Genomic DNA, 23893 nt, shown 5'->3' with positions numbered 1-23893 from the left:
GCTTTTTGTGCAGTGACATTTTGCTGAGTGCCATCTATTGTCGCACCCACCATTTTCACTTTCTTTCTATAAGATCAAAGCAAAGGATGATGCCTGATTTTTTCCACCAGTTGCTGCTGAAGGCAGGTTCGCAGTATTTTTATTTTAAAAACAGCTCTTATGTGCAGAGCTGTTTTTGCACAAAACAGATGTATTAAAAAGAAAACATAATTAATTAAATAAATAAATTTCTATGCTGCCCTTCATCCAAATATCTCAGGGCAGTTTACAATATAAAATTTGTCCTTGCAGGTACAGGAATCAGGAAAGTAAAACTCAGTGTGGCTGACTTCTGAGTAGATATTTGGAAGACTGCAGTGGAAATGATTAGATAATGACCCAACAATTTGTTTCTAAGAAATAAAATATCTGGAGGCGGGGAAAGTGTTCTACTTTGAAAAAACACATCCAAAGTCATTAGCTCAGTTATAGCCAGTAGCCTTACTGTTTACAACAGGGCACCACAAATCAAGATGGATCTAGACTGCACAGTAAAGTTGCATCCAAGTTGAAAAAAAAACATGAATTTTCTTTTCTTTCAAACATTAAAAGCCTGGAGGTCATCACATGAAGATGATTAAATAAAGTATGTCAGAATTAAGAAAAAAGACAAGAGTTGGTACACACTCTGTGAACACCAAAAATTTAGGTGTTTTCACAACAGGAGCAGCGCTGGTCTGTTGCACTTTTTTAAAAAAATCTACAGTATAATTTATTTGAGGCAAACCCCATCAGACCTGAGACTGACTTCTGAGCAGATCTGCACAGAATTGGGAATTACAATGTGGCATAGCCATGGTGAAAATTGAGACAGGGTGCTCTTTGTTCTGGATTAGTTAATCCAAAATACTTTTGTCTCTGGCTCCACCCACCCTTGGTTCTTGGTCTGCTCACTGCTGGCAATGCAGCCCCTAGCAGAAAATAAGGCTGTCCACTCGGCCTCATCAAGTAAAGATGGAATTAACAAATACCACAATGTAGCATTTTGAAGCACCAGCTATTAGCTCTGCTAAATTGTTTTAACAGACATACTGGGTATTCATTAGGGGACCTGAGCTTACTCAGATAAATTTCTTTTGGCTCTAAAATCACACACAACCTCAAATTAATCAAATAACTGAATCAGTATTGTCTATATTTTATCAAGATTTAACCCTATGCCAAAATTTTGTGAACACTTGCCAGAATTTAAACAGATGACCATTTCCCCTTTTAAAATGCATTAATTTATCTATCTATATTATTTTGGCTATACTTAATATTTTGACTATACCGGATCATCCATCCTTAACTATTTGTAGGCACTAATTTACTCTAATTTATAAAATGTATTTTCTGGTCTAATGGAGTTCCAAGAAACTTCTGAAGGCAAGGGAAGCAGGGAACAAGACATTTCATTTCTTTGTTCTCAAATGCCCTTGGTCAGCTGGAGGTAAAGGAAGTGTCTGAATTGGCTTGTAGGAAGAGCTTAGAATGAGTCTATGAGCTATTGCACTGTAGAGAGAGCAAGTCCAGAGCAAGATAAAAAAACATAATAGTCTTATCTGGTAATCTGAAATGTTTACTTGATTAGAACTGGGATTTTCAATATCTCTGGTTTATCCATTTCCTAGAACTACTTTTAATGATTCTTTGAAATAGCCTTGGGGAAAACAGTAACAATAAGTACATACATGTCTCACAAAATTGCTAGACCCAAAGCCAACTGTGTAATTACCACAGCAGTTGAGAGCAAGGAAATCACGGAGCTTCTTTCCCTATTCTGAAAGGAAAGTCAGAAGGATACATTTACCAGCATCTAAGTAGGAATACAATTTGAAGGTCTCTGAGCACAGGCATGAGATGTCACGTGTCATGACCTCAATATTATAGGACTCCCACTCCAGGGAGGCTGGCCGTAGTCCAACTTTACAAGTTTTTAAATTAAAAAAAAACAAATAAGGGCTTTTATTTTCAAAGATTTGATATAATCCATGATAATGTTCAACTTGGAATAAATAAATGGTTTCTGGCACCCTAGATGTTCAGAGGTAGTACATCTCTAAATAGGTAAAGGTAACTGAACGGTTAAGTCCAGTCAAAGACGACTATGTAGTTGTGGCGCTCATCTTGCTTTCAGGCTGAGGGAGCTGGCATTTGTCCACAACTTTCTGGGTCATGTGGCCAGCAGGACTAAGCCACTTCTGGCACAACAAGACACCGTTATGAGTGCCAGAGCGCACAGAAACACCCGTTACCTTCCCACCACAGTGGTAACTATTTATCTACTTGCACTGGTGTGCTTTTGAACTGCCGCCCCAGGGATGTGGGTGGTACTGTGGTCTAAACCACTGAGCCTCTTGGGCTTGTTGATTGTAAGGTTGGCCGTTTGAATCCCTGCGATGGGGTGAGTTCCTGTTTCTCTGTCCTAGCTCCTGCCAACCTAGCAGTTCCCTCAGCCCCACAGTCGCCTTTGTCTGGATGTAACCATCCAGGGCTCCTTTACCTTACCTTTACCTCGAAATACCACTTGCTAGGAACAAAGAATAGACTAGCAAGGGCATCACTTGTATGCCTTGCTTATGAGTTTCCAGAGAGGCTGGCTGCTGTTAAACAGAATGGTGGACAGAGAGGGACTGTGGTCTGACCCAGCAAGGATCTTCTTAGGTCTTTATGCAATAAACAAACCCAATTAGCATTCCTCTACCCCAACGCCATGCACTGAAACTATTTCCTCTTTACACATCAATTTCCTTCCCAGATTCCCCCTCAAATTGCTCCCCCTTCCAAAAATTCACTGATCAGATTTCCAGTTACAAAAATTATTATCCCTAGATTCTCCCCAGTTGTGCCCACTACTGCTCTCATCCAAAGAAACAAACAGAGAAGTGAGGGAGGTAGGAGGTCTATATTAGTCTGGGGAGCGACAAAAATTATACAATAAAGCAAATTGTTACTGAGAGCTAATTGAGGCATTACAGAAAAGGGCATACTTTTGGGAACCGCAATGGCATGTAAATACTGATGTGGACATAATACTTTACACACATTTCAGTGACAGATGCTTAAACAGAAGTGTGCCCCTGCAATTTCACTGATGATTTTGATCTTACTGTGAGAATAAGCCTTTGACATGTTATCATGTTAGAAAACAGAGAATGCTGCAAACTCTCAGAAGCCCAGCTCAGTATCCAGCATCAAGGGGTAAGAAAATGACAGTGTGACATTTTAAGCTGACCCACTGCAAAAAGTCAGCTTGCTACATCTCCCCTCCTCTGCCGACATGTCTCCAAAATGACAGGAAGGGAGGCCAGGGACCCAAAGCCATTTGTGCACACCTGGGCCAAAAAGTGGAAATGGAATCAGCACCACCCAGTCACCCAAACTGGCACATTTATTTACCTGTTTAATGCACACCAATATGTAGAAATTTATTTCTACTACTTATTTATTTAGATTGCATACATTCACACTGATTCTTGATTGGGTTTGGCAAGCTGTGACTTTCCATGAGAAGCCATGGCTGCAGTGCAGATTGGCAACTCCACCTCCATGCTTGCCGTTGGTGCAGGCATAGGGACGTAGTATTGCCTTCTACATTGCTGGAGGGTGGAATTGGAAAGCTTGACTGCAGCTTTCTAGGGCAGAGGTGGGCAACCTGTTGCCCTCCAGATGTTGCTCCTACATCTCCCATCACCCCTGACTCTTGACCATGCCAGCATCTGGAGCATCTGAAGTCCAACAGCATCTGGAGGGCCACAGGTATCAGTCCTTCTTTCCATAATTTGCACTGGAGAATAAGGTTAGCTATGCATGCATGCACAACTTAAATCGTAGAGTTGACAAGCTCTGTGGATGAAGTCTAAATTGCATTCCCAGTACAGGATTTTCCAAGGCTCATAACTTGTTTAATTCAAAGCCAAAACTCTAAGCACTTCCCAGCGAGAGCAGTTTCCATGCCAAATTTCAGAATGCACCCCCACCACCACTCTGGCAAAAATAAGACAACTAAAGAAATGCTATGAAGTGGGTAAGGGAGGCTTCCCCCACCCCACTCTTTCCATATTAGTTTTTGGGCTCAAGCTTTCCAAAAACTTAATGACCAAAAAGCAATCTACAGGCATGGTACTGCTCACAGAGAATGTTTCTCTTTTCAAATTTAGGTGACTGCTACAGCCTTGGGGGACACAACAAAACCTACTAGCCTATCCACTGAACACACACCTCCTACATTTAATGCCACCCTGGCTTGCCATCTCCCTGGCACCCTGTGGCCCCATCCCACATTATCACGGGAGCAGCCAAAGGACAGCTCCATCTTCTTCTTCTTTGGCGGTCACTCGTAGCCAAGTAAGATTGTCTTCCATAAACATGGTCTTAACAGTGAGTCCGTAACAGTGGAGGCCTATCCTGGATCCACACATCCTTCCACAGTGGGGACATTGGTTTCTGGGCAGGAGTTGAGCATGGTGTGGATTTGCCAAGCGTGTCTTCCTCCTAACACGTTTCTCCCTTGCGTTCTGAGGTCAAGTGTCTTCAAAGCCCATGACACCTTTAGTAAAGGCTGTTCTCCAACTGGAGTGCTTGCAGGCCAGTGTTTCCCAATTGTCGGTGTTTATAGTACATTTTTTAAGATTTGCCTTGAGACAGTCTTTAAACCTCTTTTGCTGACTGTAGTGTGCGCACACTCAGAGGGTAACCTCCAAACAATCCTGAATATCTTTGCAGAAGCTTATGAAAAGCTTGGCCTATCACTCAACAACCAAAAAACCAAAGTGCTGCACCAACAAGTACAAAATAACCCCTCTGCAGCACCACAAATCCAACTCAATGGTGTAACGTTGGAAAATTTCAATCACTTCTCCTACCTAGGCAGTTATCTTTCCACAAGTGCCAACATTGATGCCGAAATCCAGCATCGCCTGAGCTCTGCAAGTGCGGCTTTCTCCCAATTGAAGTGCAGAGTGTTTGAGGACCGAGACATTCGCAGGGAAACCAAAATGCTTGTTTACAAACCAACCTTACTATATGCTTGTGAAACATGACCACTTATAAATGCCATCTCCAACTCCTTGAAAGTTTCCATCAACAGTGTCTCCGAAAAATTTTACACATCACTTGGGAAGACAGGTGAACTAATATCAGTGTACTGGAAGAAGCAATGATTCTTCAACATCAACTTCGTTCGACTGGTCATGTTGTGCGGATGCCTGATGATCGTCTTCCAAAGCAACTACTCTATTCCGAACAGCTCCATCACACACCATTTAAAGTAACATCAGATGCTCAAGTCACATGAGAGAAACCCACACCGAGGCTCCACCCTATGCCAGCACTGCCCCAGTCTAGAAGTGGTGAGACTAGCATGGCAGTAAAGCACAACATAGGCTCCTTCCACACACCCTGGAGTATTCAATTTTAAGTCTCCATTTCACAGTCATTGTTCAGCAGGTTCTTATAGGTCCTAGAATGCAGGTGCTTTCTGACATTACGATGAAAGGGGTTGTTGTCCCCCACTGGAACCTACTCCTGTGCCTTTACCAGCAGTCTGATACACATAATTTTAACAGGTGGAGATAAATGAATGGGAAAGATTAGAGCACAATCCTCTACATGTCTATTTAAAAGTAACCTCATTGTTTTCAAAGGAAGCTTAATGCATTGGACTGCAGCCTTAGGATGCTTCGCAGTGGGAGCTTACTACTTTAGGGACATTCATTTTTTGCAAACAGGTAATTGTCAAGGCTTTTTGAAACTTACTGGATTTCACCCAGAAAGGGTAAAACAGGATTCAATGGGGAAGGATATGGGCTGGTATTTTGATAGTTTTAGTATGTTGGGATTACTGTTAAAGGCATGAATTCAAAGCCAATGCTTTTCTTAAATAATGGGTTAGTTTTAATCAAGCAAGAGTATTTTTTCATTAATGTATGATACAAGACTGAATGATTTACAAGTTTCTATGTAGCTGTACATAAATATATTTGCCCATGTACAGAGCAGTCATCTATGCTATGCAGTGCTGGAAAATGTCTTTATGGATGGATCTATGTGGAGGTGGATGTGTCTCTGAGGTCCATCTGGCCCCTGCATTTTTCAGTACTTGCAGTCTTCATCCCTACCAGTCTACGCTACAAACAGGGGCCTAAGGGTGGTATTGTTGTTTAGTCGTTTAGTCGTGTCCGACTCTTCATGGCCCCCTGGACCAGAGCACGCCAGGCACTCCTGTCTTCCACTGCCTCCCGCAGTTTGGTCAAACTCATGCTGGTAGCTTCGAGAACACCGTCCCACCATCTCGTCCTCTGTCGTCCCCTTCTCCTTGTGCCCTCCATCTTTCCCAACATCCTAAGGGTGGTAGGGATAGTCTTTACTGATGTGGAGTTCTCATGCTAGAAAGCCTTCCCTGTTTTTGCTTTGCTCCCTTATTTTCTTGAAAGACCTAGAGATTGATTTATCTCTCAATTTCAGCTTTTCTCAGTTTCTCATTTTTTCAGTCTTAAGTTCAGTTCTCCACATTTCTGATCATGGTGATTTTTTTTTAAAGTCCTCATTAAAAAATTAGTGTGGATTCCTCCCAATATTTTTGTATGCAATTTTGCCTGATATATGTACTTTTGCAAGCAATTTCCCCTAAAATAGTATATTTTGTATGTTATTTTCTTGAATAGCTGCATTTTTATACACATATAATATACAATTTTAAAACACATATAATGTTGCGTAATATACACGTTTTTGGTACACATTATTTGGTTGGAGAATAGTGTTACAAAATTTGGAGAACTGTGACTTTTCACAGAGAGCTGTAACCTGGCTGACTTGGCTATGATTTAGAAAGTGCAGATATGGTGGGTTCACATTAAATTCAAAACCAAACTTAATTTCTCCCTCATCCTCATTCTGGACTAACAGTAAAGCTAGAGAAAGAGAATTGAAGATGGCATGATGCACTATGGTTACTTGTGACCGGTACAGAAAACATGTAAAACCTGTCTGACCGGAGACAATAATGAGACAAAAGAAGTGACTGTACATCATGGGCTGTGATGGCTCCATCAGACTACCTAATCCTCTTAAAGGACTATTGTCAGCTTTATAAATTTATGAACAGCAGTTGCCACAGGCCCTCCCAACCACTGTAACAAGCCACACCCTTTGAGTTAATGCAGCAAAGTGACAGGTCACAGGCATAAGTAGTACCTATGTTGCTCTCCTATGCAGGCCACACTTTCCCTCAAGAAGCCTGGACATCATTGTAAGTTAATGTTTAGCAGCTTTTCTGCTGTCAACCCTTTTCTTGCCTTCCCTCTCTGCTCAAGAATTGGATACTTGCCCACATTTCTTATATTTAACTAGTTCAAAGCGCAAGGACTTTGTCCCTTCCCATCCATGCAGGTGCAATAACTCAGCTTAAGTTTGACTCACTCAGTTCCAGTAATCACTTATTTCAAAGGTGCCAGCCATGTAGCTTTATTACTTCCAAAAAGGTCAGTCCATTCAAAAGATTAGTTTTATACATGCTGTAGAGGAAGCAAAGCCCTACAGGCTTGTTGAATGCCTAGGCCAGTTTTTGTGGCTTAAATGCTAAAATTAACTTTGTGCTCTTGGAGTAGACATCCGAATTAAAACTTATACAATAACAACATTCTCAGGTGTGGGGATTGATAAAAATGACACCAACCAAGATTCATAAAACAATACCCCTTTTGACATCCCTATCCACTTGCCTTTTACATTCCATGGGAACATATTTGAGCTTAAAAAAAAATCCCTCAAACTGCCTCCTCCCCTCCCTTCAAAATGGCATAAGACTGTTTCCTACTGAACGTCATTTGAAGGTTCTTTTGGCTGAGCCCCTTCCAAAGAATCAGCGCCCCACCCTCACAAAACTAACTTCCTCTGTGTTAAGACTTGGCCCCATAACAGTCTTTAAGCCAAGGGACATCAGGCAGGGATTCAACCACCTAGTAGTAAAGGCAGAAGCAGAAGAGACCAACCAAGGAAGGCTTTTTCCATCAGTAGGCGAGAGAAGGTCAAGTGACATTTTCCAATCCCTAGAAGAATTTCTGGGTTGGGGTTTAGCAAAAGGCCTACTCTTGCTGCTTGCAGATTGCCTTTCCCTCTGCCTTCGCTTAGCTGAAGGAGAGATAAACCTAGGGGTCAAACTACAGTAGACACTAAATGTTGGCAACTACATCTGGGTTGGGGCTGCTGCTGCTAGTAAATACTAAGCCTGGGGAGTGGATGATTTCCATCAGGACTGCGGTGCACAGGGAGGAAAGTTTAACTCATCCTTTCCCAACCTAGAGCCCTCCCAATGTTTTGGATCACAATTCCCAGCATCTCTGACCACGGATCATACTGGCTGTGGCTTACAGGAGCTGTACTCAGTTCAGTTCAGTAAATTTATTATCCTAGCCAAAGGTCATGACATAATCATACAACACAGGCAATATAAAATATAAAACAAAACATCTACTTGAACAAACAAAACTATGTATTGTAAGCAAAACTATCAATGGGGAGCCTCCACAACTACAAACAGTATATTTCAATTTAGACCTCCAAATTTCCCTTACAATTTACTGATGTTTTGTCCAACTCCTTCCTAATCTTTCCAGCGCAAAAAGGGCCACTATGAGTCACAAAGGCATTAGTCACTCAACAAACCACAGAACCCTCTCTGCCAAGGAGAGACTGCTTTCTTGAACAACTGTAGGGCACAAGGTTGGGGAAGGATGGTTTAATCTCTCCCCACACCCCAGCCACAATCTCTGCGATACAATTGGCCTTAGGGAAAAAAGCTCCCCAATATGCAACTACCGATGGCGTATGTAGTGTTGTCTACTGTCCTGCAGCTCTAGATGCACCTTCTGGCATCATGGCACTGAGACATCTCCTTCTTTCTTCCATCTCTGAGCTATAACTCTCCTTTCCCATCTGTGACATCCCTGCCTTCTCATCCCTTGCTCTCCACCCACCACCAGTCTGTTAATTCACCCAGGCAGAAGCTCTGGCCAGATGGGCTGCAAGCCACTTCTTCCCCTTCAGGGTCCTTCCTGAGAAAACTCTGCAGAATCCAGTTGCGCAATCCCAGCTTTCTGGCCCCCTGTACGCCTATGATATTGCACTGTGTTCTCAGTGGCTTCAGTATAAAACAACTGGTGTCAAAGGAGTTAATCTTATTACAGGAACAGGGAGTTTAGAGTTCAACCCAGACCAACATTGGTTGAAGTCAGCAGAAAACGACTTGCAGTCTCCAGTGGAAAATTGGCAAGACATCCCTAGCCCTTTCCGATTCCAAACTATTCAGCTAACTAAACCAGCCCAGCAATGAGTTGGATTTTTGCTGCATCCCAATTAAACTCAATGGGTTGTATCTAATGCTTCTGTCAATGAACCAGAGGGACAAAATACAGTGATTTCCCTTGCAGGCAGCCACACTCCTTAACCTGCCCCCAGAGGGTTGAAGGCTCCAGGAACATAGGAATCTGCCTTATCCACCATTGGTCCATTTAGCTCAGTATTTTCAACACAGACTGGCAGCGACTCACCAGGATTTATTCCCAACCTCACCTGAAGACATCAGGGATTGAACCTTTTGCATACAAAACATTATACTCTATTATTGAGCTACGGCTGTTCCACAAAGTGTCAGGGCAGGCATGGGGTGGGTGGAAATCACTGAAAATTGCTTCCCTCCCACTGATACAAGCCTTACTGTTGGCTGAACAACACTGCTGAGTGCCCCACAAAGTGGTTAGAATCCATTCCTCACCTGGGTGTATTTTTCAGTACTGACTCAACTTCAATTTTGCTTCATTTCTCTTGAGCCTTATCACTCCCATACAGCTGAGCCCAATCATTTAATTCCAGAACATTGTTTGAGTATTTGTGGGTTTGTTTGATAAACAACAAAAAGCCACTTGGCTAAATCAGCTGCACCCCAGCTTAGTACTGATAGTCCATCCACAATCACACAATAGCTCACAGGTTACAAGTTTAAAAGCCAATGAAATGCATTTGATTATCATGACCATTTGCTATAAAAAGACAAAAAATCATTCAGGATTGTTGCCGCTACCAACAAAATTATACTGCTGAAATGAAGAAGAAAGCTTGGTGTAACCAGGCTGGGATTTCTGTGTGGGAGGACTGTGAGCTTTGTTTATTTCTAGTATTCAAAGAACATTCCTCGGCTCTAAGTTCTTTAATTCTTAGTTCATCTTTTGCATCAGGCGCCGGTTGGTGGTTCTTGGGGTTGTAGTAGAAAAGAAAATAGATCCTGCAAGCCTGAAGTCTGTCTTTTCCTAATTTGGATAAGCAATACCCCATCACCCCTCCCATTTCACTTTAATTGGGGCCCAACTCTAATAACCACTTTGTGAGTCTCATGTTTTGTTAAAAAGAAAAAAGGTGTATGGAACGACACAAAGCAATTAATATTCCTATTGTAAGAGAACAGAGGGAATATGTAGTAGCACATTTCAGAGGGAAAGCTTTACACCAGGGGTAGGCAACCTAAGGTCCGTAGGCTGGATGCGGCCCAATCACCTTCTGAATCCGGCCCGCGATCGGTCTGGGAATCAGCATATTTTTACATAAGTAGAATGTGTCCTTTTATTTAAAATGCATCTCTGGGTTATTTGTGGGGCCTGCCTGGTGTTTTTACATGAGTAGAATGTATGCTTTTATTTAAAATGCATCTCTGTGGGGCATAGGAAGGAATTCGTTCATTCCCCCAAAAAAAAAAATATAGTCCGCCCCCCCCCCCAAGGACTGAGGGACGGTGGCGCGGCTCACAGCTGAAAAAAGTTGCTGACCCCTGCTTTACACATTGGATTCAGCCAGGACTCAAAAGCAAGCAAGGATTAGGTCTGCCATCCTATACCCATTTACTTTAGAGTAAGCTCCACTGAGCTCAATGGGGTTTACTTCCTAGTAGTCATTATAGGATGGTGCTTTAAGACATGGTTCTTTCCTCCTGTTTTCAGTCCCAAGCAAAGGAACAGTGTTTCTTTAAAACAGATTTCCCAACTACATAAATTTCCCATAAGAAACTGTATGTGAACCTCCATATTCCCCAAACACAGGAACGCCCTGTGTGCTTTGGTCCTTGCTTACCCCCTGATCAGTGGTGGTTTCTCCATAGGAATCAGTGGTTCTTATCTACCACAATTCATTTATGAATCTATCTTGGTTTGGCAACATCATTTGCTGAAAGATGAAGGTGAAGAAGAGCAGGTTCTGACTAAAAACAATGTGGTCTAACATGGTTTGGGCAGTTTGTTGTAAGGATAGGAAAAAGTGCATTCTGCCCTTATATAATTTGGGTCCATGCTGTGGCTGCCATTGTCTGCCATTTAAGTGCTTAACAGACAGATACACTTACAACATGGTCAGTTTCCCCATCCTCCATTTTTACAGCTGTTTATTATCAGCTTTCCAAATGCACAATATCACCCCAATTGCATGTTTTGTGTCCAACTGTACACTTAAAAACCCCCACACACTTGCAAATGAATCATGAGTCTACATTAAGTATTATTATCCTCTACCAGTGCTTTCTCTGGGGGGACACAGGGGGATGAAAACCCCTAAACATTTTGTGAATCTTTGTACTTTTGTCCATTTACTGTATTTATTTTTCCGGATTTGAACAATAAAATGGTTATTTTATTGAGTCAAAATGAGAATAACCCTAAAAAAAAATTAGGGAAAAAAGCACTGCCCTCAAAAAAATCCTTCTAGGCTGGAGCAGAGGCGTAGGAAGGTCAGGTTTTCTTACAAAGGAATGTGGATTCTGAGCCTCTGATAACAAGTAGGCGACTGTGTACGGATACTTAAATCTACAGGATGGATTGTGTTTTGGCTTGCGTTACTGTATTTATATTTATTGTTTATTCATTTAATAAAATTTATTTTAAAAAACCTGCAAAGTGGTTTACCAAAACAAAAAACAAAAAACACAACAGCAGTAAAATCAAGAAAAATTAACAATACTACTTTAAAACATACAAAAGCTAAAATATTAAGATTAAAATTACTTCAACTTCCTAAGCATCTAGGTATGCTTGCCTAAAGAAGAATGCTTTTAGCAGGTGCCTGAAAAGAGTCTAGCAAAGGCAGCTGCTTTGTTGAAATTTCAGCCTTCATGACATAAGAAAACGGCCAAATAAACAGCTATTTTCATGGAGGAGGGTCAAGATAGTAACCGATATGCATGAAATTTCATATGTAGCTATATAATCCCTAGTGTAGTAAGATAGGAACTTTGGAGCAGGCATTTTTTTAAAAAAGTTTTTTATGAACCGCCCTAGTAGGGCAGTAATTGTCCCTTGATAATTGTCACTCCCTTCCATGATGGCACCTGGGGCGGCCCCCACCCACCCACCCTTTCTTACGCCCCTGGGCTGGAGTACATATGCTGCTGGTTTGCTATCCACAAACTCTCATGTTAATAACTGATCACGTGCAGTCAGCTTACCTCCCACATCACTAATACACGCCATACTGAAATGTGATCATCCATATACATCAGGACCTTGTGGATCTCTTTGGTTTCAGATGCTTCAGGAACAGGGTGCCAGGTGGCCTCCAAGGAAAGCTTCAGAAAACCAGATAGTTGTAGGAATCATTATATGCTTCCTGTACCAAATGAAGAGTCATAGTGTCAGTAGTGACCCATTTATTTATATCCCTCTCATAATACTAGAACTCACAGCCATCCAATTAATCTGAATGTTGGAAGGTTCAGACAGACAAAAGGGTGTGCTTCTTCATACGCTGAATAGTTAAACTATGGAATTCATAACCACGAGAGGGAGTGAGCCACCAATGTGGCTGGCTTTCAAAGAGGATTTGACAAATTCAAAGAGGAGGCGACTCCTTGGTTTCTTCAGCTTCTGACTCTGCATTGCTTTCTCCCATCACCTCTTCCTGCTCATGACAACACTTCAGTCTGCTCCCTCTTCTTCCTCTGACCACCCATTGTGGTCCCATTATCACAGTGTAAAGCACAGTGTAAAGTTTTATATATACCTATATACTCTTTTTTCATTTTTTAAAATTAATTTTCCAAAAAGATTTAAACAAACAAAAATCTCAACTGTATTTAAACCAATCTTAGTAACATTGTTAAGTGACTTCCTCAAATCCCCCTAGTTGAATTTCAGTGTATATCATTATAACAGTTTTCCAAAACCAATTTTCTCATAAAATTAACTTAATCACTTAACATATTTTTTTCTATTTTAACTTTAAACATATTAAACTCTAACATTACATATTTAAATCCTAAACCTATCTGGTATTTGCAAGCTTTTCCAATTAAATTATCTTAACATATTTAACTAAATAGTCTTTGAATTTCATCCATTCCAATGGTACTCCTCCTCCTTCTGGTTGCGGACTCTTCCAGTCCGGTCGGCTAGCTCTGAAAAATCCATCATCTTCATCTGCCATTCTTCCACTGTAGGGACTTCTTGCGTTTTCCAATTCTTAGCTAACAAAATTCTTGCCACAGTTGTGGCATACAAAAACAGTTTAACATCTTTCTTGGGCAATTCCTAACCTGTTATTCCAAGACGAAGACCTCTGGTTTCTTAATAAATGTATATTTCAACATTTTTTTCAATTCATTATAAATCTTTTCCCAGATTTCTTTCATAACCATATGTTATATGTGGTGGCAGGTCCACCACATATAATAAAAGGTACCCTCCTTTTCTTTACATTTCCAGCATAGATTATCACTGTTGTGATAAATCTTTGCTAATTTTACAGGGGTTAAGTACCATCTATACATCATTTTCATAATATTTTCCTTTAACACCATGCATGCAGTGAACTTGACCCCTTTCCTCCACAATCTTTCCCAGTCTTCAAACATTATATTGTGTCCCACGTCTCTTGCCCAATCTATCATCACTGATTTAACTTGCTCATCTTTTGTCTGCCATTCCAACAATAAATTATACATTTTAGACAAATTTTTAACTTTAGAGTCCAACAACTCCGTTTTCAACTTAGGTTTTTCAGAAGCAAAACCATTTTTCTTATCTAATTTATACAATTCATTGATCTGGTGATAATGTAACCAATTTACAGTGGTGCCTCGCAAGACGAAAATAATCCGTTCTGTGAGTCTCTTCGTCTAGCGGTTTTTTCGTCTTGCGAAGCAACCCTATTAGCGGCTTAGCGGATTAGCGCTATTAGCGGTTTAGCGGCTATTAAAGGCTTAGTGGCTTAGCGGCTAAAAGGCTATTAGCGGCTTAGAAAAAGGGGGGGAGCGAAAAAAATCGCATGACTCGCAAGACTTTTTCGTTTTGCAAAGCAAGCCCATAGGGAAATTCGTCTTGCGAAGCGCATCGAAAAACGGAAAACCCTTTCGTCTAGCGGGTTTTTCGTCTTGCGAGGCGTTCGTCTTGCGGGGCACCACTGTATTTTATCTTTAATTTGATCAAATGGTTTTAATTTAAATCCTTCTTTATCTTCCAATAACAAGTCTGAATATTTCAACCACTTGATTTCCATATTTAATTTTTCTGGGGCTTTGCCTCTGTCAGGGAACTGCCATCGGAGGAAGCAGGAACCAGCAGGGGGAGAGGTGGGTCTCTGGTGGAAGGGCTCACGGAGGCTGGCAGAGACTCAGCAGCTGAAACAGGAACCAGCAGGGGGAGAGGTGGATCTCTGAGGGAAAGCGAGCAAGAGGGAGGGCTCAGGGACACGTCCAGCGAGAACAGTGGGGAGGTATCTGAAGCTCCCATAGGGAGACCCACTCCTCGCCGGAAACTGTCACGCCGCGAGTCCAGAAGACGTGTTTCCGTTAAGGAGCTTTTATGCTGGAAACGATTCCGAAAGCAACCACTGTCGGAATCTGCAAGTGACTAGAGCAGCCATGTCTGAGGGGCTCCGTCACAGACAGAGGTTTGTGGACTTGCACAAACTCTGAGGGACTACGATTTTACGCACAAGCAGCTCATCATCCCATCACAGCCTCCATTGGCGAAAGCCATCTGGGTGTCTTCCTTTCCAAAAGATCTTTGTATTTTATCCAAACATCATATAGAGATTTCCTAATTACATGGTTTTTAAAGCCATTATGGGCCTTTACTTTATCATACCATAAATATGCATGCCATCCAAACATATTATCAAATCCCTCCAAATCTAAAACAGCTGTATCCTCTAGTTGTATCCATTCCTTAATCCAGCAGAGTGCTGCTGCTTCAAAATAGATCTTCAAATCTGGCAGGGAAAATCACCCTCTTTCTTTTGAACCCATTAGTAGTTTATACTTAATTCTGGGTTTTTTTCCCCTGCCAGATAAATCTAGATAAAACTTTCTGCCATTCTTTAAAACATTTCACACTGTCAATAATTGGGAGGGCTTGAAACAAAAACATCGTCTTTGGCAATACATTCATTGACCACCAAAATCCAGCCCATTAATGACAATTTTAAATTCGACCAAATCTCCAGATCTCTCTTAATTTCATTCCATAATTTCTCATAGTTATCTTTATATAAGTTCAAATTTTCCCCCGACAACTTAACTCCCAGATATTTAACTTTTTTCACAAAGACAAGGCCCATCTTTTCTTGTAGTAATTTTCTTTTCTCATTGTCCAGATTGTTCTCTAATACTTTGGTTTTGCTCTTGTTTAACTTATATACACCTATATTTCCATTGCTATATCAACGTAACATTTCAGGGACACAAAATCCCACAAATGTGAGCTATAGATAAATCTGGAAAGGACTCTCTTCTGAGTTTTAGACATTTGTTTTGAAAAATAAAATAATCAATTCCCTCACTTTCAGGGACTAATTATTTGTTTAAAAGAGTAAAATGTTTCTACAATTTTCTGTGATCTTATGCATGTTATAACAGCAGAGACAAAGGACCAATTTAAAACCCTCAAACCTATTCTGAGACCAAATGATTTTTATAACCATGTAAAATCCAAGTCTGTACCCAGATGCCTATGTCTGTCTCTTTTTCCTTCCTTTCAAAAAGACTTTACTGAAATAGAATTTCTATAAAACAATAAAGCTACAATCTTAGCAGATTTTTTAAAAAAGGGATAATTGGATTTTAAAATGAGATAACAAAAACAGTCATGATCACATTACAGTAGGACACAGTTTCTTTTTGAAAGGGCAAAAATCTTTTTTCAGGGAATAAGCAGATTAGCAAAGGACCAATTCTGATGTAATGTTTGGCTCACATGTCATGACTTCTTGAAGTGATCATGAACACAGACGATGCACAGCTAACTAACTTGCCAGAAGAATCCTCAAGAAAATTATAACCTATTTGTGAGCTGTGGGTCCCAGTGATAAATCTATAAATGCAATATTTACTAAAAGTAATATTTACTTTTAATTTATGGTTTTCCCAGTAGTGATGTATGGAAGTGAGAGCTGGACCATCAAGAAGGCTGATCACCAAATAATTGATGCTTTTGAATTATGGTGCTGGAGGAGACTCTTGAGAGCCCCATGGACTGCAAGAAGATCAAACGTATCCATTCTTAAGGAAATCAGCCCTGAGTGCTCACTGGAAGGACAGATCGTGAAGCTGAGGCTCCAATACTTTGGTCACCTCATGAGAAGACCCTGGAAAAGACCCAGATGTTGGGAAAGATGGAGGGCACAAGGAGAAGGGGACGACAGAGGACAAGATAGTTGGACAGTGTTCTCGAAGCTACCAGCATGAGTTTGACCAAACTGTGGGAGGCAGTGGAAGACAGGAGTGCCTGGCGTGCTCTGGTCCATGGGGTCACGAAGAGTCGGACACGACTAAACGACTAAACAACAACAACAACAATATTTACAATCTCAGGTCTGACTGAAGGCTTATTTACTCATTATAAAATCTTTACCAAGAAAGGACTTTGTTGCATAAATTAATGGGTGATCTGTTTGAAGACTGTTGCACATGGGTTTGTTAAATTTGTTATGTGAATAAGTTTCAACATATGCATTCAAGAAGAATGTGAAGAAATCATCAAAGTAAGAGTTCAGAGGTAGAGTCCTTACACTCTGAGCAGTGGCGTAGCGTGGGTTGTCAGCACCCGGGGCAAGGCAAGTAATTTGCGCCCCCTAACCCATGGATTTGCGCCCCCTAACCCGTGGATTTGCACCCCCTAACCCTAACCCCCAGATGTTGCGCCCGGTGCGGCCGGCCCCCCCTGCACCCCCCACGCTACGCCACTGACTCTGAGACTTCAGTTTTGAATTTAATCCCACAGCAAGGCATTGCACTGAAAGAATACCCCATGTGATTTGAAAAACAGATTCTATATATAATTAGTAGTACAAAATAATTCATTTCACACTATCAACATAACAGCTGCCAGTACATCAGGCACAAGCCTGCTTTAGATCAAGAATATATTCACCTGTTACTTTTCCCCCCAGCTGCAAAGTTGGATGCACATGTACTTTTAGCATTTGAATAGCGGACACACAGATTGGGAAGCCAATAAAGCTAAGAAAACGCCACTCCCTGCCATTCAACTATTGTACAGCATTGTGTAAATGTTTACAACACTCTTATATATACTCTGTGCAAGTATTATTTTAGAGGGGGAGTGCTATATCTGTAGTGGAAGGATACCAAGGAGTGAGGAACCCTAATACTAAACCTCTGAGTTGTTAATTTGTTAGGATGTCACAGTTCCCTCACGAGGGTGGAGATATGGGAGGAAAGATAATGGGTTGTATCTAGTGTTTGTCCTAGTCAGAGTAGACCCACTGAAATTAAGGAACATGACTAACAATTCCATTAATTTCAATGGGCTTACTCTGAGTAAAACTTAGTTGTACACGACCCATTGTAAAGTGGGCCTGCACATGACCAGGCTTTTGTAGGAAGAACCCAGCAGATACCAAGGAAACCCAAGGGTGAGGGGAGATCGCTTACTATTCTGCTGCACAAGACTGACTAGCTCCTATGATAAGATGCAATGACTTCAGAGAGCAAAGCAGAATAAAGCATAGCTTGGCCCGATGTAGAAAACGGACAGTTTGGCAACTATTTTAGAGAAGGAATTCAGCTTATTGTTTTGTTCCACCAGCTGCTCCAAAACCATTTGCAAAGTTGCATGATTCATGTCCAACTCCGTCTCCGTTGAGAAGTAAAAGTCAGACAAAAATCTCTTTTTGCTTGCTGACACACACACACAAGCCTGTTTCTGACTTTGTTATAAAATACTGAAAAGCATGAGTTTGGAATGAGTGGAATATTTCATTCCACTGCTTTCTAAGATAACATTCTTCTCTTCCAATGGGACTCCATGTATTTATTCACTCCAGTCCACTCTCTAAATAATAGTGTTTGTTACTGGGATTTAATTTAAAAAATAGAAGCCAGGCTACTTTTGCATTATCCTAGTGAATCTCTCTTGGGAAATAATGTTCACTGCTGAGCAATTCCTACACAGCACTGAGTTGCAAAACTAAATAAATCAGCTGTGATGATTTCTCTTTTACCATTCAGGCTTGGTGGCTCAGTTCTTCAGAGCCAAGACATACTTCCCCACCCTCCTGAGCAGAGCGGAATAAATGGCACCCTTAGCCCCAATTATTATATACCAGGACAGGGTCTACAGCAGGATGGGAAACATGTCCAGCTCCCACCAGCCCCAGGAAGCATGGCCAATGGGGGGGACTCAGGTCCAAAAGCCTCGGCAGTAGTTTCCCCACTCGGCCTCAGAGTGTAACTTTAGCACGAGACAAGGAGATAAAGTGCCGAAATCCGACTACTTTGATAGATTGTTGCATTCGCCCATTCCTTGGAGAAGTTCCATGGTCCAGAACATACTCAGGTTTGGTTCCCTCCAGAAGGAGCTCACTGGGTGCTAACTGGCCTTTTGCAATTTCTGCAAATACAGGCTGAGTATAGGTGGGACTGCAGCTGAAAGCCCACTGCCCTCACATCAGATCTCCAGGAAGACAGCCAGCACCCGAAGAAGCGTACAGAGCCAAAGCTCAGTGATCCATGTATTTTTACTACTGTTGCCACGCCACCCTAATCTCCAAGCGGTGCAAGATTATGGGGGTTCCAGGTGCTTACACAGGGTTTGTGTTTCCTGCTGGAAATGAGGCACAGTGGAGACTGTGGTGTCTTCGTGATATATGGTTTATTTACACATATATGTGCTCCAACCCTCTCTCCAGCTTGCTGCCTTTATTAGCCTGCAACATTTTTTCTTCTAGGTCACATCGCAGCCAACCCTAAAAAAACCTCTACCTCAAACTCTGCCTTTGTCTTCTAACTAACTCTGAGTCTGGCCCAGAATCTGTACTTTCTTAATGGCAGATTACCTTTCCTTTGTTCTCTTAATGGCCCATCTCCTAGACCATCTCCTGAGCATGGTAAACTGGGTCCAGGGATTAAGGGTCTGGCATCCAGTTTAACTCTCTAAGCCTTGTTTCAATTCTAACACAAGAATGTAGGGGAGTCTGGCACCCACAAACACTATGTATCTAACTAAAGACTTATACATGTGATATTTTTGCATTTTACTAGCTCCTGGTCCTCCAGAACCTCAGTCCCAAGATACTCTACCAAAGCTATGCTCCTCTCCTCAAGCCACACCCCATCCCAGTCCGACTCCAGTCCTTGAACTGCAGTCATGTCTCTTGCTGGCCTTGAGAGATAGGGCTTTGTGGAAGCCTCTGGCTTTTGCATGGCTGGAATGTAGCTTACTACAAGTGGTGGCCATTTTAGGTGCATTCTAATGACACACAAACAAGGACATACAGGTCCTTTTGGAACTGGAAAAGGGAAGAATGGGGGCAGAACAGGGTGAGGTAACATGTTCCACCAACATGCACAGGGGCCAGGAGCGGAACCCCCCACACAAAATGGTGGTCATTTGTATACTAAAGTGTTACATTTCTTGTTCCACTCAGTTTTGCTTCTCCCCCCCCCCCACCTAAAAGTTGCTTGTGACAGAATGTGGCCCTTGAGGTGAAACCCGTTCCCTGTCACTGCTTTAGAGCTATTTTTGGATATTAATTGGCCTGTTGGTAAGCTTTCGTGATAATTTTTTTGAAAAATTCTATCTTTAATTCATGCTGGCTAAGGAGAACATTTTATTACATTGCTGGCATCATTTAAGCACCACCGCACTATATACACAAGAGTATATAGTATGTAGAGAGCCAAAATATGAACTCATGATATTCTGATTGAGGCAGACCATGATGAGGCCTTGGTTTTGGAATGTATGAGATACTTTTCTTTCTCCTTTCTTTTAAGTCTTGACAGATAAAATAACCCAGCAACTACTAAATGTGTCCTGGGAAAATCTGGCATAGCTAATAATAATTGGGTTCATACAAGGATAAAATAAATCATATTTTGCTTACGAAATTCTTAGCTGTCCAAAACTCCAAGTTCTACATCTGTCACTATTCTTTTTATTTAAGTCTTCCTTTCACAGCAGCCTCATTCATTGCATGTCCCATCCTAACTCCAACACACATGCACACAAAGTCTGGCAAGGCTATGGCAAATGGGAGGAGCTATAAGACTTTCAAGACTGGGCCCAAAGCTGCAGGCCTACAGTTCTTGTTGCCACACACAGGTCATGTGTGAAAAGGTCTCCTGCAGCTTGAGAAGCCAGAAGGCAGGAGAATATTCCATCCGCCACATTCCACAGCAATACAGACAGGGAGACACTGTTACCAGTTCTGCTAGCAAGTTTGTGCATGCACGCTTATGCTTAAATATACATGAGAGAGAAAAGGAGCCAGTTAGATGGTGGCAACATCTGTCAAAATCTTAGCTGAGGATCAAACAGCGACAGACAACAGACATACAGCAGGCATCCTAAGCTACCTTTGAAACTGCCTTTCTGAATCACAAGGTATTCCTAATAGCTGATGAGAAATCCAGAGCCTGTCTTTTTAAAAGTATTTCACATACAGCAATTAGGCTCTTCTTAAAAAGAAAAGGGGAAAAAGGGGGAGGACTTTCTCTTGTACAACCCAAGTGAAGCATTTACGTTCTGTTCTTTTTTTAAGAAGCAAATCTGCATTCATTTCATTTATAACAGCACATGTTTTTGCACTGTGCTTTTTCCATAGGCGTTCCTTCAGATACTTTAGACAGAGCAACAACTGCATCCAGATGTCTTTGGCTTCTTGCACACAACAAGACATGTCAACAGCCCCACTCTATGCATATGCCCAGCAGTGGTGTAGCGTGGGTTGTCAGCACCCGGGGCAAGGCAAGTAATTTGCGCCCCCTAACCCGTGGATTTGCGCCCCCTAACTCTAACCCCCAGATGTTGCGCCCGGTGCGGCCGGCCCCCCTTGCACCCCCCACGCTACGCCACTGATGCCCAGACCTGGAAGTTACTGACTGAACTGTTGCACCTCTTTGGCACTCTTTATCAAAGAAGCAGAAAGCTACATCAGAAAATAAACTAGGCTTTCCATACATCCGGAAACTTCCGGACATGCCAGGAAATTGGACTCCTAAAATGGTGCCCTGAGGGAAAATTTGAATTTTAAGAGATGTCAGAAATTTCCTATATGTATTTTCTGCTGAGCAGTGAAAGGAATGCCCCCCTCCTTACGTGGGAGACCCAAAGTGCACTAGCGCCCCCCACCTCCCCCTGCAGCCCCAACTGAGGAGGAGGGGAGCGTGGAGGACAGTGGAAAGAGGGTGAGAGAGGGCCCAAGCGCCTGCCAGCCACCTAGAGAGGAAAATAAAGACAACTCGGTTATCCTCCCCCCACCTTCCTCCCCCCTTGAGAGCCGCTGCGTTACCTTCTCAAAGAAGGACAATAACTCCCCTTTCCAGGACGCAGAGCCTGTGGCCACTTGCTCAGGAGCAGGTCCAAAGGAACCTACCTCCTCAGTCCCACCCCCTTCCCCCTGGTGGGAAAGAATTAAAATAAAATAAAATAAAATAAAATAAATAAAGTTGAAGTTGAAAAATTTCAGGTTCAACAATTTTGGGGGTGTCATGAATGTTACTTTTTGAAATATGACAAGCCTAAATAAACCTCTGAAACAGAACAATGAGATGGGGGGGGTGGAGACAGCAAAACTGACACTCTACAAGACATGGGTTAGCTTGTGACTCTCCCATTGATATGTATTGCACAAGCCCCCGTCCACCTTGGTGCAACCATCTTTCCTTAATGCAAAAACAAAACTAAAAATTGAAAAATAAATGAAAGAAACAATTCAATGCTTCAATGAGCTCATAGTACCCATCAACAGAGGGTGGCTGTTACATCCACCACAATTCCCTGCTTTGGCATTCCTTCCTTCTAACTGGACTCTGTGAGCACAGATAATTTTGTTGCATCTATGCATGAGATGTGATGGAATCCTTTGTCTACTCTCCAACAAGAGAAATAAGGAACTGTTAGCTCTAAAAGGAGGCTGCTTGATGTTTCTCTGCAAGAGTGACTACAGTGGTACCTCGGGTTAAGAACTTAATTCATTCTGGAGGTTCGTTCTTAACCTGAAACTGTTCTTAACCTGAGGTACCACTTTAGCTAATGGGGCCTCCTGCTTCTGCCGTGCCGCCAGAGCACGATTTCTGTTCTCATCCTGAAGCAAAGTTCTTAACCCGAGGTACTATTTCTGGATTAGCAGAGTCTGTAACCTGAAGCGTATGTAGCCTGAAGCATATGTAACCCAAGGTACCACTGTATTCTAGGGTTTTCTCCTTCTGTTGGAAGGCACAACCAGAACTGTGAATTGCAGGGACAGGAAGTGAGCTATTCTCAAGGAAGGTCAGGCTTATACTTTTAACCTCTAAAACTGTTTGGGTGTAAGAGTAAAATGTGGCTCAAATTTTAAGAAAATAAAATTTCTTCAGCTATTTGGAAATTCTGGGACACACTGCCCACAGTGCAATCCTATCATCAGCTTATGTCAGCTGGATAAGGCTAGGATTCATTAGCCAGGAAGAAGCACCTGCCTTAAGCAGCAATTGCTGTGGAGGCAGAAAGCAATGGCAAGGGATTGGAGGACAAAGCTCTGTGTTTCGTGGTCCATTTCCTCTAAGCTTAGCCTGCTGTCCTCAGATGCAGTGGAAGATTCAACTGCCAGTCCAATCGGCTTTTGTTCATAAAATGGGTGGGAGGGAGCGCACCATCTTGTCTTCTCAGTTAGCAAAATGTCTTCAGCCAGCCCAGATGGGACTGCAACTAAATCTGATCCACTAGCATAGCTCAAAACCATGGTGGTGATGATATTACCCTAGCATCGGTTTATGATGGCACGAGTACAACACCAATCATAATTAGGTAGGGAAAAAGGCAAGTAGAGGGCCAAACTAAAGGAATTGTGGGGAGAGACTGAGCTGGATTGAGACCTTGGCAGGCAAAGGAGTAAGGTTTTAAACCTATGCCCCTTGCTGCGGCCCCAGTCTATTTGTCCTGAAAGGAAAGCTTCCATTGGGGAAGGATCATGAATATCACCATAGGCTACATCGGCAACTTGGTGATGGCAAACCTTGGTGAAAGGTCACTCAGCAATTTGTACTTTCCACCAACAGCCAAAGATGAAAAGGAAGATGGATAACACCTGTGTACTAAAGCAGCGTACCTCTCTGCAGAGTCCCAAGACACAGGAGGAACTTAAGCTTCACTCCTGCAAATGGGGTTGCACAGATGAGTCACCCTACACAGGTAAGTGGGAGGGAGAAGGCTCCTGAGCATCTTTCAACCCTCCCCACTAAGCATCCCAAGAAAATAAATGGGTATACACAGCACTCAGTCCATTGCCAAAGCATGTCTCATCCTCCCCTTGCATTTGGGGAACCATGTGTGCTAGCTAAGCAACTCTCGCTTGCTCAGCAGGTAGGAGCGGTGGTTTGCCAGCACCTAAACCC

The 23893-nt window shown here is 42.2% G+C and overlaps 1 protein-coding gene across 2 annotated transcripts in view; it reads right to left on the bottom strand.

Annotated features, from left to right (window-relative positions):
- RGL1 (ral guanine nucleotide dissociation stimulator like 1) overlaps positions 1 to 23893 on the bottom strand; it is a 131209-nt gene that overhangs the window by 105836 nt on the left and 1480 nt on the right. For both annotated transcript variants that reach the window (XM_081193288.1, XM_081193291.1), the window contains one exon: positions 12506 to 12666. In XM_081193288.1, coding sequence (XP_081049414.1) covers positions 12506 to 12556 — 51 coding nt within the window. In that variant the 5' untranslated portion in view covers positions 12557 to 12666. Of the gene's footprint in view, positions 1 to 12505; positions 12667 to 23893 lie in introns of those variants that run through there.

The sequence above is a fragment of the Podarcis bocagei genome (assembly GCF_964188305.1).
Source record: "Podarcis bocagei genome assembly, chromosome: 5".
Lineage (NCBI taxonomy): Eukaryota > Metazoa > Chordata > Lepidosauria > Squamata > Lacertidae > Podarcis > Podarcis bocagei.
This window is presented reverse-complemented; position numbering and strand designations above follow the sequence as displayed.